The 17,264-nt window shown below is 40.4% G+C and overlaps 4 protein-coding genes across 6 annotated transcripts in view; 2 read left to right on the top strand and 2 right to left on the bottom strand.

Moving 5' to 3' along the window:
* Positions 1-127: 127 nt before the first annotated feature.
* On the bottom strand, positions 128-2,471 carry LOC130695921 (uncharacterized). The gene is made up of 6 exons (XM_057518986.2): positions 2,318-2,471; positions 1,922-2,188; positions 1,675-1,855; positions 1,115-1,609; positions 774-1,050; positions 128-707 (listed from the first exon to the last, which is right to left on the bottom strand). The coding sequence occupies exons 1-6, from the start codon at positions 2,382-2,384 to the stop codon at positions 297-299; spliced, it is 1,698 nt and encodes a 565-aa protein (XP_057374969.1). The 5' UTR covers positions 2,385-2,471; the 3' UTR covers positions 128-296.
* A 1,524-nt stretch (positions 2,472-3,995) lies between these two features.
* Positions 3,996-6,330, top strand: LOC130695932 (etoposide-induced protein 2.4 homolog). Its single transcript, XM_057519000.2, has 8 exons — positions 3,996-4,121; positions 4,184-4,356; positions 4,417-4,678; positions 4,743-4,862; positions 4,938-5,161; positions 5,231-5,305; positions 5,379-5,427; positions 5,504-6,330. Exons 1-8 carry the CDS (start codon positions 4,107-4,109, stop codon positions 5,540-5,542), a joined length of 957 nt encoding a protein of 318 aa, XP_057374983.1. The 5' UTR covers positions 3,996-4,106; the 3' UTR covers positions 5,543-6,330.
* Positions 6,331-7,835: 1,505 nt separating this feature from the next.
* LOC130695948 (uncharacterized) overlaps positions 7,836-17,264 on the top strand; it is a 50,027-nt gene continuing 40,598 nt past the window's right edge. Inside the window, exons 1-2 of the mRNA XM_057519019.2 lie at positions 7,836-8,314; positions 14,529-14,706. The gene's annotated coding sequence lies outside the window, so the exon portion shown is untranslated. The remainder of the gene's footprint in view (positions 8,315-14,528; positions 14,707-17,264) is intronic.
* LOC130695933 (uncharacterized) lies at positions 11,212-13,780 on the bottom strand. Of its 3 annotated transcripts, none has more exons than XM_057519001.2 (7): positions 13,629-13,780; positions 13,294-13,508; positions 13,127-13,169; positions 12,803-12,892; positions 12,574-12,707; positions 12,093-12,435; positions 11,212-11,697 (listed from the first exon to the last, which is right to left on the bottom strand). In XM_057519001.2, the coding sequence occupies exons 1-7, from the start codon at positions 13,684-13,686 to the stop codon at positions 11,624-11,626; spliced, it is 957 nt and encodes a 318-aa protein (XP_057374984.1). In that variant the 5' UTR covers positions 13,687-13,780; the 3' UTR covers positions 11,212-11,623. The 3 variants fall into 3 exon arrangements, with proteins under 3 accessions (XP_057374984.1, XP_059353125.1, XP_059353124.1); XM_059497142.1 differs by having other exon boundaries at positions 12,093-12,432; positions 13,294-13,504; positions 13,625-13,766; XM_059497141.1 differs by having other exon boundaries at positions 13,294-13,504; positions 13,625-13,760.

A 17,264-nucleotide genomic window follows, 5' to 3' on the forward strand; every position in this document is an offset into this window, starting at 1 on the left:
TCTTTGAATCTGTAATCTCGGCCTTGAGTTGATCTTTGATTGTTTTCCGACTAGAAATCAAATGCAACTAGTTAGCAAAATCTTCGCGATAACGTGGCCTTAGTAAAGGGTAACCTTATGCGTAAAGTGTAAAGGAAAACCATGTATTTTTCGATTGGCTCCAAACTACAGTAAAACACTTCCATCTGTTTGTGTTTATGAATTTCTGCTCTAAATGACTAACAAACGGAATGGTGAATCAAAAACTTATTGACTGGCTCGTTACAGTGTTTTAAGATTGTAGCAAAATTGTAGGATTAGCGGATTAGGGGCCTTGATGTTGTTACTTCCGACAAAACTTCACGATTTTCGAAATTCAATGCAGGAGCATCTGTCGATGGGTGTTCTGTTGAAGGCTGTTTCTGATCCGAAGTGGACTCGAGCAGCAGCTTGACAAGTACCTTGGCGTCTTCATTGGTGAAATCAAGTTTTTTGTGTCCTGCCTTACCAATGTAGAGGTGCTTAAATCGGCCTTTGAGACGACGGAGAAGGTATTTGGTGTTCCAAGCATTTGTAGTTTCTTGACTGAGGTAACTTACAAGTTGGGCAATTACTTGTTGAGTGCCGGTTAATTCATCATCTTGTCCCAGTTGGAGGCTGACAATTGCTTCACTTGGTTGGATTTTCTTAGGCTTGAACCTTGCTGACATCAGCTGACCATTCAAAACCTACAAAATTGACAAGGTTATAACTGAACACATTGTTTGCTCTAATTCATTTGAATCTCTTTTTACCTTTAGGCGTAGGCGAGCCATCAATGCAGGAAATGCAACGCGTGATTTCTTAAACGGAAAAACAGCTTTTTTCCCCATGACGAATGTCAGTGGGCCAATTTGCAACTGAACATCGACGACATGGACAGATGAATTCTCTCTCGAACCGATCATGACATCGCCACTTCTTTCAATCAATTCTATACCTTCTACTCGTGTAAAGGTTTTTCGTGAGTAACGTCGGGCGTGAGCTCGCCTTAGCTTTCTGCTCATCTTCTGGTGTTTACCCTCAGCTTTCCTGTGGGAGAAATTTGCGAATGTTACAATGTTTGTTTGTTTTGTTATAGGTTTGAATAACTTACGGTAATCCTGCAGATGGCTCTACTGACGATCCATTTGTACATTGCATTTCCTGTTGGCTAAGCAACTTCACGTAATATTCGGTGGCACCGTCGGATAGCACAACAGGTAATGGCTTTGAAATTAGATTAAACCGTTTTGAATTGTTGTTCTCGACGCAAGTAATATTGGCAGAGGTTTCGCTAACTGCATCTTCCTCATCGTCGTCATCATCATCATCATCATCATCGTCTGTAGCTTTATTGGCTTCTTCCTTTGCGTTGCTAACCTCAGCTGATGTTTGTGATTCATCCTCCGCATCGGTAGATACTTTAGAGTCGCCTTCAGCGTTTGCGTCATCTTCGTTATCATCGACATCGCTATCGGTTTCGCCTTCGGGTGTTTCCAGTTTGTTGGCGTTGTCTGATTCACTAGTGATCCTTTTTTCTTCCGAACCAGCGCTACCGTCGAATTGAACGAACATCCATGGAGCTACTTTCAAATCTTCTTGAGGTTTACTGAATAGAGAACAGTTGATCTATAGAAAAGGGTAAACTAATTATTATTTTCTTCGTCACCTTACCTTAACCTTAAGTGAAATGTGGAGTTTCCGCTGTTCAATGTTTGCGAAAAAAGCGTGAGCATCTTATCCATGGCATCGTTCAATTGGTCGGTTTGGGACGAACGCTCCTTGTACTGGATTTTGGAGTAGAATTTCTTGTTACCGCTCGCCAAACGGTTTCTGCGTTCCTCAATTCGCTTGGCTAGTTCCCGAAACAGAAATTAACTGTAAAGTTTTTCTTTTCTGAAATATTATCAGGAAGACTAACCTTTTTTACTCCAACGATGGTGATGATGATGATGATGGTGGTGATGATGGTGATCGATAAAACGATTTTTTTCTCTTCTGTGCAACCACTTCTTCTTCCATTTTTTCCTTCTTTCCAAATTCGATGTTACCTCGTCCGGGCTGATGCCGCCAATTTCAGATGGGTTGGTTTCTTCCTCTTCCTCGCTTTGACCGGTCGTCACGCATATGATGCATACCTTTGCTTCCTTGACCGAGACATCCGTCAAACTGTCTTCGGCTCCATTACCTAACAGAGAGTAATAAAGGAAGCAAAAGAAAAAACGAAAGCTGTTACAGGTATTATGAATTGATTTTAAACGAAACTGAAAGTCAGTTGCATTAATAATTTGTTATCATTACAGGATATTGATCTTACCTTCAATGGAATTGGGCAAAACAGATGAAACACAAAAAATTAAGAGGCCCAAAAAAAGTAGCCTCATGTCGGAGTGGAACAACAAGCAAGGTTTAAAACTATAATTCTAGCTCCACGTGTACGTCTTCACCGCGTATTCACGATAAATTTTCTGTACAGATTTGTAACCGGCTCTCATATATATACTGCAAGAATTCTAGTAGGACAAATCGTCATTTCCGAATCGCTGATGCCATCAACTACGTCTTACACTAGCAGACATGTCAAAGAAGCCGACTGGGCTTTTCCTAAACAAGACGTTTGGTGCTGTTTACATTGTGGCTGCAGTTCTGTTAAATTTCGGTATAAATAAACAAGGTTCTCCTATAACAGTTAGAATGTGGGAGGTCTCTAGGCGAGAAATTGATAATCTCTTTTTCTTAGATTACGGATGTCAACCACGCATGCATCTAATGCCTTGAGGCCATTCAAAGATGGTACTTTTTCCCCCATTGGTGGTTTTTTGTATCTTGATATTTTTCATGGTGGCCTCAGCAATTAAATGCAAACCTCAGTAGATCGCTGTTGCAACTTGTTGATCTTCCCAGCAGTGACTTGAACCTGATGGAGTTGCTTTGCTTGAAAACCTAGCAGAAGAGGAGATTGTTTTATTTCACCGCCGCAAAGAAGTTGAAAATAAAAATAAACTTTGGGTATGAGCCGTTCGGTTTTATCGCAAGTTCAGCAGAAACTTGATAACGAGTAGAAATGCGCATTTTGTGCTCGAGTTTCTAGCACGGCCAATTACATTTTTCACGCATCGTCAAGGGTTTTCACTCGCTTCGTTGGTCGTCGGCAATCGACGTAAGAATCGCAAACAAAGCATTACTGTGTGCTCCAGAACGCATTAAGCTTTTGTAAGTCGATAATTGACCAAGTTTCTTTATTTTTTTCTTTGTTTTTTAGAATTATTATCATTATTATTATTATTATTTATTTTTTATCTATTTTTTTTTTTGCTGTGGAAAAACAATGCCTTATGCCTAGGTCGGCATGAAAACTATGCACTTTAAAATTCCCGCTATTTTGATTGTCAACCCAGTCACCTAGCGGCCATTAAGAACATTAAGAAAAGAGGATCAGAAGATAACAAACATTTCCCATGGAGGCAACCCGACCCTCTTTGGCTTTGATTTCAGTTGAATTTGAAATATTTGGACGGGTCCAGGGTAGGCTTCAGCCCTTTCGATTAGTTACTGAATGCCGTAGTAACGAGATAAGTATTGTAACTAGGTGTTTTCTTCCGCAAATATACTCGTGATCAAGGTAACAAATTGGGACTGAAAGGATGGTGTCGAAACACGGAAGCCGGTACGGTTGAAGGAGTCATGGAGGGACCTCAAGAGCAAGTGAACATGATGTAAGTTTAAGTTTAATGTCATGGATCATACTAAATGGTGTTAAACTATACCTGACATTGAAAATAATTTAGGAAGGAGTGGTTAAGATACAAAGGGAGTCCACAGTCACGCATCGATAAGGCGGAATTCTCCAACGGAAAATTCATCGAAAGTTCAACATTTACCACATTTGGTGTTAAAAAATAACGCTGTTGTATATTCTAAACGAAAAATGTTGTTAAATACAGGGGTTTTTTTTTGCAAAAAACCACGTTAAATGTCAAGAGTGAAGGTGAACTATGCTGTTGCTTTTAGTTTCATAGTTTCGTCTGCTAGAATAGTCAGAATGAAATGGTGACGATTGTGTAAGTGAATTTCAGTGACGTTTTTGACAAAAACAATATACCGTAATGGAGCATATAAAAGTGAAAATTTTCAAGTTTTTGTGTACGTACTTTTATCTTAATGCTATCTTACTTCTTTTTAGGATGTACTTTCTGCAGCATCACGTGGTATTTTAGATAGTCTGAGAGGATTTTTTCTAATTTTTACCTTGGACCGAGAAATTGAATTACAGCGTAGTCTTAAACGAGAATCCAAGAGCAAAATTATAAGACGTTCTCAAACAAGCACGTCGAGTGCTTCAAAAGAAAAACAGGAGTAATAGTAAATCAGTAGTAATTCAGGTTGGCCTGAAATTAACAACATTACGCCTTTCAGGGAACCTCGAATACTGCACAGGACACTTCAGTGTAGTCTGTTGAATGGAGGGGTTTTCTGTCTTTCAATATTTGCCTTTAATGGCATTGTTTTACCATTAATTGAAGCTCTACTTACATTCAGCTTCAGCTTTGGTGGGCAGCTCAATGCTGCGCAATGGGTCTGGTCTTGGACCTCTCCTGTTCTATCTGCAACTTTCTCAACATTGTGGATTCTTCCTTTATTTGTTTTAAGCAAATTTGTGAATTGTTTTTGGTTCCATGTAAGTTCAACAAGTATTTCAAATAATTCACAATTCTCAGCTTATTTCAAATTGTGTTTGATAGGATATTGCTGATGCCGCATACAAATACTCAAGAGGCAGACCACAGCTATTGCCCAGTATTAGCAAAATGATTGCAGATATGCTTTTCAGTATGGTTATTCAAGCACTATTTTTGGTTCAGGTATTTTAAAAAGCTTTGATACAAATTGCAGATTAAAAAGGTTTTGAACTTGAATCTTCTTTTGTCACTCTCCAGGCCATGATTATGGGACTCCTGCCAATTGCAGTGTTCAATGGTCTGCTGTCAATGCTTCACTTGTGCCTTCTGTATTCCTTATACTCATTTGAATACAGGTGGTTCAATGAAGGTTGGGAATTGCCGAAGCGCCTAACTCACATTGAGAACCACTGGCCTTACTTTTTCGGATTTGGTTTGCCATTAGCAATTTTAACGTCGATGCCCTCATCTACTTTAGTCAGGTACGATATTTGTCAAGTAAGATTTCTTGCCAAAAATGTTTTTATATTCTTCCAATTTACTATTCATAGTGGATGCGTTTTCTCGGTATTGTTTCCATTTTTCATTGTAAGTGGTAACGAAGCCCGACCCACTACCAAAGCCAAGTACGTATTCAAACCTTGTCTCACATGAATTTACAGCATTCATCATGGATAATTTTCTGCATATTTAATTTAGCAATTATCCTCTAAGGCTATTTTCTCCCGTCGTCGCTCTTGCCAACACGGTACTAAATAATAATAATGTGTTTAAAGTTTTGACAGAGGAAGCTCATTAGTTTTATGTTACACTTTCCTTGGTAGATTTTCAATCGTACAATTGGTCGTAGCCGATCCGCCTAGCTGCCATAATAACCCCCTACAATTTTAGTTTCATCTTTTATGCTGAACGTGTGACCAAGATCTTTAGCCTATCTTGGTTGTAAACGAATAATTTTGATCATGTACAATGGATCATCAAATCAGGATGTGTACAGATACGGGAATAAGTGGTTCTTGTTTTCTATTATAATACAAAACTTTATCTTCTGATATTTTAGTAGGTTGCCCTTCGAGCATCTCGCATTTCAGCCTTGCCTATTGAAAATTGTTTAAGGCGATATTTAAACGGAAATAACGGAAAGAATTGTCCTTACGATGTAACACAACATGTATTCATATTTTATGGCAGAGGCATTTCCTACCGTTTTGTGGAGAAGCTGTTAGAAAGCACATACCTACAGGTGATCAAACAAGACGGACGAACCTCACAGGTACAAACCTAATTAGTTGGAGCTAATAAGTGAAATTACAAGAGCATGACCTCCCATGATTCTGCTCTTGGGATGTGGTGCAACATGGTGATAGCCGTAAGCTTGTGTTCCAGCTGTTCAAATATTGAGCAAAGCCTTTGGTCTAGGTCGCAGCACGGACGTGCAATAGCTTTGGTAATGATTTTCCTTATTGTTACAAACGTTGTACATCAAATGGGGGAAAAAGTAGGCTGTTGCATAGTAAATAATCCAATGTTTGAGTCTGAACCAGTCACCTTCCACCGTATTTCGTCACTAAAAGTTTCCCTGCCTATGGCACTGTGGTCTTATTGAATGCTTGTACAAAAGAAGAACGAAGGAAAACGTTCCAATACGGAATCGATAACACAGCTGTTGCTGTGGATTTTAATCTGAAAATGATTTGATTTTCGTTTATAGCTGAGAAACTCATATAAGTTTTCATGCCTTGATGGAGGTGAATTGTGATTTATATCATCCAACGCCATTGCTGCAGGACTTGGTGCTAAAGAAGCGAAGCAGTAAATAATCAAGAAGACGGGCGTGCAGCCACGTCGGATTTGGATTTAATGCATGCATATGACACGCCCGGGACCGTCGTCAGATACATACGAAATTCTCCAAGATCACTTAGATTTCGTGTACTGGATCGGAAGTTGGGTCCCTGTTACTCAGTAAAATCACTTAGTTGCCGTGAATTATGAAATAGATGAAAAATTGTTAATCAGCGCTACGGTTTGCAAGCTGGAAAATGTTTTTTTTTTTTATTTTATACGGATATAGTTTCACACTTGGCTGAAGTGTTTGTGATTAGGTGTCGGAGCAAGATGGGGAAAGCGTATCGTATATGAATAGATACGATAGACACACAAAGGTGTTTGTTTGTATAATGCAATAATCCGCTTAAGTGTTTGGGCATACACGCTTGGCTCACTTGGACGGGCGCGTATATTCCAACTTGTTCAGGAATAACCCTTATGGCAACAGATGGGCAGCAGGAGCGGCAAAGCTACTGCTGAAGAGCTTTAGATCGACGAATAACTAATCTTATTCGTAAAAAGAAAGCGGGCTTGAAAATCTGTGGTATTGCCAAAGGACGCAGTCCCCGTCACCCACGGTGGGTCACGTTCTTATAAACACACAGAGGTTCAAACAAGCTGTGTGTCTGAAAGGCTAATCTCCATGCAATCTGTTACATACGGCGTCACATGCAAGGGTGTGTCAATAATTTTCTATTAAAGCAAACTGCCCCAACATGCAGCAGATCTTTGCTTTGTCAAATAATTAAACAACATCCACATTTTCGAACTGGTGTTTACTGTACCACCCATCGCCTTTCAAGTTTCAGTGAGTGGTATGGCGCGTGTGCTCTAATGACGTCCCAAGTTCGAAAACATGGCCGACATCAAACAAGAAATCAACAAAGTATCAGAATTCGAGAATGTACTGTGATATGGGTCCTGTTTTCAATAGACACAGGTCGGTGTTCGGTTTCTGGACTCGTTGTGGAATGGTGGAATGACTGGAATGGAAATGAACAATCGCAGTCCAAATCCGACGACAAGAGTCACCCAGCAACCCCAACCCCCTCCGACATGTTTGGACAAGCAGCGTTGAATAAAAAATCCATCAGGTGGAAAATTTTCGATAAAGATCCAAAAGAAAATGTGTCACACATGATGCATCGTTTTTTAGATTATATTTTCAGATAATTCCAAACCATTTCAGTTTACAAAACTGAAAAACCAAAAGTTAAATCAGAAAAATGATGTAACGATATCAGTGGCAACGGTGCCCCTTCCCCTAATTTGTAATTAATTAGAAAAAAGAAACAAAAGACAAACACAAGACCAGTTTCCTGTCGCGTGTTGGACCTAAGACATAGGCATTCCAAGTTCGGTGGCGCCAAGGGGAACATGTCTGTGATCCTTAAATACTTTTGCTTGAGGAAGACTCCCAAACTTCCACGTAAACTTTTCGCATTTTTCTTTCACTCAAGTTTTTCAGCCATCACCTGCAATAACTTGATGACAATTCTCACGGTACTTTTATTACGAAACTTTTTTGGGAATCTGGAAACGACGAATGCCTCAAGCTGTTTCCATGTTTTTTGGTGGAGCACGTGCCGTGTGCTGCACGCATTTTCCCTCCTTTTTTCTTTCTTCACCACACAAACTGATCGCCACCTGCTACAGTGAAAGGAATTTCAGCAAAACTTTAGTGAAATAGTGATTTCAGACTTGCCTGAACTTGTGTAATCAATAACCTGCGCCGATTGAAATTGTTTGCCGATTTGGACGCAGTTGATTTAAGAAGAGGGAAACTCCACGACATTGGAATTAGGGTAAGTCACGAGCAAAAGTTTTCCTACTTCAATTAGCTGAGTGTGTGTAGCCAACTTTTTTGTTTGTTAGTTTTTTAAGACCAACTGGGTTCTTGTTATCCCTCTAATCGATTCGTGATCCCCTATGTATAATAGGCCTCTTTGTTCTCTCCTTCTCTCTAAGCTAATGAGTCGGGGAGAGTGTTTTTAGTCGTGATCAAACATTCAGACCACGAGTGGTATTAATTATAAAGTTACATTCACAAGCTTCAGGCTATTGAAAAAATTGGTTTTTGTCACTCAAAAAAAGTTGCAAATTCGGTTTGTTTAGGCCTCTTTCATTGATGGTTCTTGTTTCCATTTGGTTTGATCCAATCTGCTAGTCAACTCTTGTTCACAGCTGCGTATCTAAATCGAATGTTTTTTCGCGTCATTTTTTTTTATCTCCCCCAAAGTGTTGATGCTCTCGCAACAACAGCAAAAAAAGGGAAGGAAAGCCGGGTGTTTCTCGTTCGTTGATTTTGTGAGTTTTTGTGTGTCTATCTAGTAAGGCCGATGTGAAAGCAATCGAATACAAAAGGGAAGAAAAAAACTGTCGTGTGTGAGAGAGTGTCGGCCAAAAAGGAGCTTGAGGCTGATGCCCACACAAACGTGAGTGGGTTGTTTCAAGTGCACGTTTGTCTCGATTCGAGTTGAGCTTCAAGTAGAGAGTGAAAGAGTCTATAGACAGTGGAATGGAACTCGAAGGCGCTTTTATTGGAAACGAGTGAGAGATTACTCGAGTGGAGAAGGGAAAAACACTTTTTTTAGGGGGAAGGGATTTATTTTTTTTTTTTTTTTTTTTGTGGGCCGGGCTTTGATGCTACTACATTGATTTTCGTGAGTGTGTTTGGTCTTATTTTCTCAATAGGTTGTCGCTCTTCTTTTTTTGGGGATCCATTTTCGCTGACTGTTTAGTTTGGATCGTTTTCTTTTGTTCCTACGCGATCGATCTTTTGTACCGATCACGTCAGCCTATTCTACGTTTTCGTTTACCCGATCGTGGCGACGGATCCCGATGGCTATGCGCTTACATTTCTTGGAACCTATCATCTCACACGGAATAATTTAAATCATCTGGGATATTTCAAAACTTTTTTTTTTTTTTTTCGAAAGGCAATTTTTCTTATCGATGGATTTAAACATTTTTTTTTTTTTTAGTATCTTTGCATTTTCATCTCTTATGTTTTGCTCGATCGGGAGAGATTGGTCAGCAAATGTTTTCAGTTTTATTAGAGATCGTATTACAATTATGATTTACGATCGAACCGTATAGAGAAATCTTGAGCACTAATGTCAAATTGGTCTATTCTTATTTCTTTCCATCCCTATTTTTTATTTTTATCCATTTTTATTATTATGGACGCGGGATTGATTAAAATCATTTCCATAATCGTAAAAAAAGAATACACAGTCTAGGGAGGTAGAGATGGGAATTATCTTTCGAGACGGGCATCCCCCCCCGCTCTCTAACACACCGGGTTGGAATTTTTTGTCCCTTTTTTTCATCCCTACTTTTATATCGAAAACAATATAAATGCTTTGAATTGTCAGCCGTACTGTCTTTATCTATCTCGCTCGAAGGCACGCCGAAATTGCTGATACATCCAAGAAAAGAAAATTGGAAAAAAGCATTTCTATAAAAGGAGCTATGTAATAGTTAGGATTTTCATGAAGACACACTTTTTCATATGTCTATTTTGTTCTTCCTTTTTTTTAAAAGATGACTAGATAAAAAAAAAAATTCTTCTATATTTGTAACAAAAAAAAATGAGCCGAATTTGGGATGAGTCCTATCCCGCTGCGTTTGTCCCTTCGAGCATATCAACCACATTATTAAGACGTACACGCACGCAGCACTGAAATGCATTCCCTTTTTTCGCTTGAATTGTTTGTTATTGTTGTAAGTTTTCTTTCTTATGCATCGGCTCAAATTGGACCGATTTTCTTTCTGCTCATTATGGTAAAGAAAAAAAAGAATTTCCGGGAACATGTTTATACTTGTCACGATAAAAAAAAAAGAAAGAAAAGTTACACAAGGACGTGCCGCCCTTGTTGCACAGCTGCTGTTGAAATCCGATTTTTTTTTCCTTCTTAAATTGCCGAGTTTGGAAGGAAAACTTTTTATATTCAATGCACTCGTGTTTGTTTGCGAATCCCTTTTAAAGAAAAAGGCAATTTTTTATATTCGGAGAAGGAGGGGGGGACTATTTTCGTTACGGGAATCATTAAGACATTGCCGACAAGTTTGAAATTCATTACAAAACAAAGTTAACATTTCTTTTCTTTTTTTTTCCAGACCCTTAAGCCTCGCAATTTGATGTTGTAACTTTCAATTTCTTTTTTTCCAATTACCGCTATCGATGTTTACCGAAAGCTGCTTGAAATTGATCCGATTAAAAGATATTACAACTACCGCAGAAAACTTTTTTTTTTCGTGAAGAGGGCCCTCTTCTCCCACCCCCTACCCTGGGGGTATGAACCCTCTTATCCATCCTCTCGTTTTTCATATGTAAATATATGCTCCGATCTCTTGCGAGTTGAGCACTTCTTCGCTCTTTTTGTTAAGCATTTACTCTGCATATGGACATGCCAATCTAATTGCTTTCGAGAGAGATGAGGAAAAACTTGTTCCTCCACCACCGTTACCCTTTTCAAAATTTCCCATCCAATGATGCGATGTGTAACGCGTAGAATATAAAAAAGGAGGATAAAGGCGAGCGCTCCGACTATGAGGCGGCATTATGCCCTGCAGTGTTTTATAGCCGTTTTTACTTGGGAATTGTCGGATGTTAACCATATTGAGAAGCGAAATCAACTGTACACTTATTTGCGTGCGTGCGCGGTCGATACAACGGCTGAAGAAAAGAGGGAGGAGAAACGAGAGATTGCCAAGTCTATTATACAAAAGTCCAAGCGCTTTCGGCCAGTTCAACATTAATACAGCCCGTTTCTATTATTTTGTCGTGTGGGTGTGGGAGCCATTTCAGCGTAGAGGTTCACACAGTTGTAGCAGAAAAAAAAAAAAAATAAAGCAAATCCATCAACGTCTCGAGCAACACCCAACCAGTCTTCGTTTTCTTTGCTATTGCGCCAGCAACGCTTGATTGAACATCGTAATGAAGATTGAATCCACACACTGTCCCCCTCCTCTCTTTCAAACGCGCCCAGGCGGTTTCCTCCTTTTGGTCAGCTCGTCCCATATCCGGTGTGAGGTCCATCTCGCGATCGCATTTGGTGCTGTGTGTGTGTGTGTGTGTGTGTGTGTGTGTGTGTGTGATGTAGTTGTTATCATCGAAACAATGCCAACTGTATTGTTGTTAAGATGATGGCAACTAAATTCGATGCTAGCCCACTACATCCACCTGTTGGGAGATAAATTTAATAGGCAAATCAGGGCATGGGAAAACATGGCAATTTTTTGTTTTTCATAAAGGCACAACAACGAAAGAAGACGGGGAAAAAGTTTTTTCGGGGGATAACTTTTAACAAGGTCCCTTGTTGGTTGTTTCGCTCGGAGCATCAAAAAGGATGGCAAACAAGGCTCGTTATTTATTTCCCTGTTATTGCGCTTGATATATTGTGTCTATCACACAGACTATATATATGTATTCACTTGATTTTATTATAGAAAGGGAGGGAGAGGGCGCTTTGTGACGGATGGATGTCTTTTCTTACGCAAAGGATCGGTGGACGTTGTGAACCGTGGGAGATGGTTGGCAGGGATGCGTTTCCCCCCTTGTTATAATTAATGACTGACCTGTCGGGTGTTGAGCTGATCGGCGCTTATCGCCAGCCGCAGTCGAGACTGTCGACGGCCTCAAAGGATTGACTAGAGGCCCTTGTCTGCTACTTAGTCCTTCATCCAGAACGGCTTTAACGGCGCTGGAACGTCGGTGAGCCGAGCCTATTGACGATGCCGTGCACACAACCGTCAATTGATTCCCGCTACCAAAATGTTGCCCAGTCAATCTCTTGATGTGTAATCCTATCGTCGTGGAAGCTTCCGGCGTTGCTCCGGAGACGAATTGACTATCCGCGGCGGCCAATGGCGTCCGCCACCGCGTCGGGTAAAGCGTCACCTCATCGTCGTCATCGCTCTTCTGTATCGATTCAGAAAAGGGGGGGGGGGGGGAATTTTTGCTCTTGAATTTTTTTTTAAGTTATAAGAATTTCTATGAGGTTGCTGCACATATTTAAAAAAAAAATAATTGATCGTCCTAGCAATTAAAATGCTTTACCATTTGGCCGTTGATTATCCAGTGGAGACGTGAAGCTGGTCCGTAATGGAAAGATGTGCAATTTATTCGTAGCTCATCGTCGATAGCGTAGCGTGACTGGATGTTGTAAATGACAGGGTCGGCCGTAGGTGCGTCTTTGTTTCATAATTGATGATAGCGAAAAAATTTGCATATGTGCGCAATATCGATGGCTAAAATTGCTACGTGAAGAAAATGCATTGTGTTGTACCTTCTATCGTAATGTTCATCTCACGGTAGTCTGTTTCGAAAGTCTCTTCTGCTGATACTTCACAACGGTAGATACCTGACGTCCCGGGGACTTTTTAATTTTTTATTTTTTTCAAAAACATTTTCGTTGTATTTAAATAATTTTGTATCGTGTTGTATAAATTTCCGATGTTGACGATGTCACGAAAAACCCATCCGTCACGCGACCCGTTCATTTCCATTTTGTAGTCAAGATAGCAGCAGCAGCAGCCCCGAAAAGAAAAGAAAAGAAAAAAAAATTTGTAGTTTGACATGAGTTCTTGATTTAAATTTCAAAGTTGCGCACCAACATGGCGTATGACAAGTTTCTCTGCATTGGACGACTCCACCTGCCACGAGAATAATTTTATTAATATCAGAACATTTTTTTTTTTTCAAGTCGAGTTTTTTTTTTGAAATTGAAAAGAAATCGATTAATTTTTTTAAAGAAGAATATTTCAAAAACATTTTTACATCGACGTAGACATGTTCTATGGGGAAAGATCGGGCCGGCGGTTGCAACTCTGGTTGGAAGCGGTAGAATTCCCGCGTGCCGTGGAACCACTTGACGGCGTAAAGACGGTCGCCGTCTTCCAGATCGTAGCGGCAGTGCAAGATGATGTCTGTGCCGCGGGTGACGGACTGTGTCGGACCCTCCAAACCCCGCATCACCAATCCGTGTCCGCTATCTTAAAAACAACTTTTTTTTTAAGGGGAAAATTCTTGAGGAATGAAAATGTTATCGTTCAACATTTTCGTAATCCAAAACAGAAAAGAAAAAGTCCGATTGCAAAAAGGTAAAAACTTACATGTCCAGCACATCAGGATGGCCAATGTCCAGCTGCTTAATGGTGTCACCACAATCATCACGAATGTTGTTTGAAATGTTTTTTCTTTTGTCAAGCGCTTGAAAGTCTAATGAAGCTGAACTGCACTCGATGCTCGTTACAGTCCGACTGGGAATAACCTGGGGAACTCCCGTCTTGCGTTCACTCTTTGACGTTCGTGCGTCTTAACTTCATTCGCCCTCCTCCCCCTCCTTCCACTTCTGTGCGTAACGACTAGTATTCTGTGTATACATTACACACACACACACACACCAATGGTGCGTAAGAAACACTTTTTTTTTGTTAAAGAGAAACTTGCGTTTGATGGCCGCAATAGTTTTCTTTTTAAAAAAAAATAAAATAAAGCCAAGAAGGATTGAATGCGGCTGGGGTCGTCCGTTCACACACGACAAGAACAATCCTACCGGAAACTTTTTTCTTTCCCTCCCGTCTTTATTTTTTTTGTGGGAACTGTGTGTCTTGATCACCCACCCGATCGCGTGCGCTCGACGTCTTTTGAAAGTGACACATGTTACCATTTGGCTGGAGTCCAGCCACTCTGTATACGGGGTGTACCATATAGCGATCCATCAGCCAGTCCCAGGAGTTGGTTCATCGACCGTTAGCGTTACTCCGTGAAAAAAAGAACAAATGGTATTATATATAGGGACAAGAGAGGATGGATTGTATGTTTATATCGGTAATGTGTTTATATGTGTACGTTCACTATTTGTGTGTGTGTGTGTGTGTGTGTGCAGAGGAGATGTGATACAAGCTGCGAGTGATTTGTTTTTGGAGGGATTGTTTCGTGGATAGCAACAGGCGATGTTGAGCTCTTTCGTGAAGATTGCTAACAAATGGTTTCACTTTACAACTTGACAGGCCAACAAGAGGAACTACCGGTGTCTCACCTCCAGTCTTCTTTTCCCTAACAAGATGACATGCGTCGTGTAGGTGTTTATGGCCGACTACCAACTAAAGACCCTCATGGTAATAGTACCTCCTGTGGGTTGTTTGGATTCTGACTTGCACACCCGCACGGCCTTCTTCTGCCAACGAGGTAAGCTGAGCTTTAACCTATTTTTTTTTGGAATTTTATTTTTTTTGGAATGGGATGAACATGTGGTACCGGAGGAGCGCAAGAGCATCTTGCTTGTCTTCTTGTACGTAAATAACGACATAGAAACTTGACATAAGATGTCTGAGCTATAGGATATCGGATGCAGGCCTCTGTCCGTCTTGTCTCTCTGACTTGTCAGCTGTGCTGCCATGTCCGGCTGGATCAGTTTCCCTTTTCTTTTTCGAGTTTATTTTTCTATTGTTTCCGGTTTAAACGAGTAATATCTTTACTCAAAAAACTAAAGTCTACCTCTTTTTTTTTTTTTTCACAACAAAATTGATTTTCTCAGCGAAAAAAAAAAATCCAATTATTTAAAAGCTGCTGGGAAATCGTAAAGGTTTTTTTTAGATGTTTTTTTTTTCACGACAAGTTATGCCACACACGCAGCCATTTGAATTTCAAGTTATTATTGGGCAGAGTTCCATGTACCGCCGTGTTGACTTTTTACGATGGCAAACTATCGTCGGGTTTTCTATAACGAGACCCGTTCGAACTTTGTTCAAAAAATGATTTGATGCGCAAAACTTGACTTTTTCAAAGTCGTCATTTTTTTTATGGGATTTTCCATTTGCGCTCGTTTGTTCTCGTTTCCCTTTTTGCCCGTTAAAGTAGGGATCGCTTTTATGTGTACCACCAGCTGATGGATCAATGGCTCGTGATCCTCTACAAAAAAAAAAAAAAAAAAAAAAACGGAGGAAAGACTCTTAAATTTTGGGACATTTCGGCGCCGAAAAAAATCAGAACCGATGCTCTTTATGTTGCGTTCAAAATCCCGCCGGACGTGCTGGTCTGTCCCATGGAAGCTAACACCCCCCAAAAAAAGATGGATTCGTATTACATCATGTTTGTTTTTTTTCTTCTTCTTTTATTGGCTACAATGGAGCTCTTTTTTTTGATTGCTCGTTTGGCTTGACTTGGTAGTTCGTTTTTTTTTTTTGGAGACTGGGTGATTTTGGACAACAAGTCTGGGCATTTCTCAGAAGACATAGGAAATGGGGGGGGGGACGGGCCATCTCACCCAGGAAATGGCCGGGCACCCAGCGATCAATCAAACAGCAGGCGGCTTGGTTGATGTTGTACAACACATTTTTTTTCCCCGTTTTACTGTACAATTTTCTCTTTTTCTCCATTTTTATTTCTTATTGGTACATGATACAGCGTCGTTCACGTTCTCTCTCCATCACATAGTGCGTTATTGTATCTGAAAAGGGCCATAGGCGCCGGCCGAATAGCTTTTTCCCATCTTTTTTTTTTTTTTTCGGAGAAAATGATCGCCCCTTTTTATGTGAGTGGTTGACTGTCAGTCCGTGTGCGAATAAAAATTCCTTTAAAAAAAATATAAGAAAGCTCGAGAGAAAAACATAAGCGGGTTGTAGATATATGGACGTAATTGAGACATCCTTTCGGGACACGACAGGCCACACCCATATTTGGGCAAAGTCGGGTTCCTCCTTGACAATTGAAGGGCCCCAAGAGTTGCGCAGACCCTCATTTTCAAGTGGAATGACGATTGACTACTTTCTTTTTGTTTTGTTCGCTTCGACTTTTATCTCCTCTACTTGTTTTATTTCTCCATTTCGTCCGAAAAAGGTTTTTCGTAACGGCTAGTGTTAGTTAGGGTTATAATGTAGTCTATTTCAAACATTACCCTGAAACAGACCCATGTTTGGACTTTGCTTCCATTCTACAGTCGAGAACGACTCGACTGAGTATAATGATTTTTTGTTTTGTTTTTTTTCGAAGGGAAAAGGATCCATGAAAACGAGCGGTCCTGATACGAATCAACAATGAACCGCCGTTTTTCTTTTTCTTTCCCGTTTACTTTTTTTCTTGGGGCTTGTGGTCAGGCAACACCGAGTTGTACAGGGCCAGCAACACAGGTGTGTGTGCGTGTGTGTGCGTATCTATCTATATAAAACAAGTTATCATTCATCTCAAATATTCCCTCGAATTTCTTCTTTTTTCTGATAACAAATCGTCGATAATATTTTTGTTCTTTCGAACGGCAAGAATCTTTTCCAAGGCCTGTAATGATTGGGAGTAGAAATCCAGGCCCGGCGATGATGTAGCGTGATTTGTGTGTTTCATTTCTCTCTTGTAACGTTTTGTCTTTTTTTCTTCTTCGCTTTCTCGAGGGGAGGGTGAAAAAAAAGGAAAATACAAGCAACAGCTGCTTGCAAGAGGATCGAGAATGCAGAGAAAGATATAAGGTGAAGAGGGGTTGGAAAAATAGGTTATAGGAGGGGGGGGGGGGGTCATAATAGATGTCTATTGATGCGCCAGAGACACACACACTGGCGTGCCAGAGGGGGCGTGTGTTGTTTGTACGGAAGAACTCGTCTGTGTGTCTGTTTGCACCTGGCCTTTTGCTGCTGATTAGACCATCTCTTTCTCTGCTTTAGCCAAGTTTTGTACTCTACTTTGTACGTGTCGGGCCCATAGATCTGCGATCCTCTTCTTCCCCCTTACTGCGAAGATTGGAGGGACTTTAAAAAACC

Source organism: Daphnia carinata, chromosome 10 (assembly GCF_022539665.2).
Source record: "Daphnia carinata strain CSIRO-1 chromosome 10, CSIRO_AGI_Dcar_HiC_V3, whole genome shotgun sequence".
In the NCBI taxonomy this organism is placed as follows: domain Eukaryota; kingdom Metazoa; phylum Arthropoda; class Branchiopoda; order Diplostraca; family Daphniidae; genus Daphnia; species Daphnia carinata.

Excerpts from the sequence above, each read along its gene's own strand:
- LOC130695932 (XM_057519000.2), top strand. Across the intron at positions 4,863-4,937 it reads AAGCACTATTTTTGGTTCAG|GCCATGATTATGGGACTCCT; the intron begins GTATTTTAAAAA and ends GTCACTCTCCAG. Across the intron at positions 5,428-5,503 it reads TCGTCGCTCTTGCCAACACG|ATTTTCAATCGTACAATTGG; the intron begins GTACTAAATAAT and ends TTTCCTTGGTAG.
- LOC130695933 (XM_057519001.2), bottom strand. The coding sequence starts at position 13,686 with ATGATTGTGGTGACACCATTAAGCAGCTGGACATTGGCCATCCTGATG. Across the intron at positions 12,893-13,126 it reads ACTTGTCATACGCCATGTTG|TCCCCGGGACGTCAGGTATC; the intron begins GTGCGCAACTTT and ends AAAATTAAAAAG. Across the intron at positions 12,436-12,573 it reads GGATAATCAACGGCCAAATG|AAGAGCGATGACGACGATGA; the intron begins GTAAAGCATTTT and ends GAATCGATACAG.
- LOC130695921 (XM_057518986.2), bottom strand. The coding sequence starts at position 2,384 with ATGAGGCTACTTTTTTTGGGCCTCTTAATTTTTTGTGTTTCATCTGTT. Across the intron at positions 1,051-1,114 it reads GAGCCATCTGCAGGATTACC|GAAAGCTGAGGGTAAACACC; the intron begins GTAAGTTATTCA and ends TTTCTCCCACAG. Across the intron at positions 708-773 it reads TGGCTCGCCTACGCCTAAAG|GTTTTGAATGGTCAGCTGAT; the intron begins GTAAAAAGAGAT and ends TCAATTTTGTAG.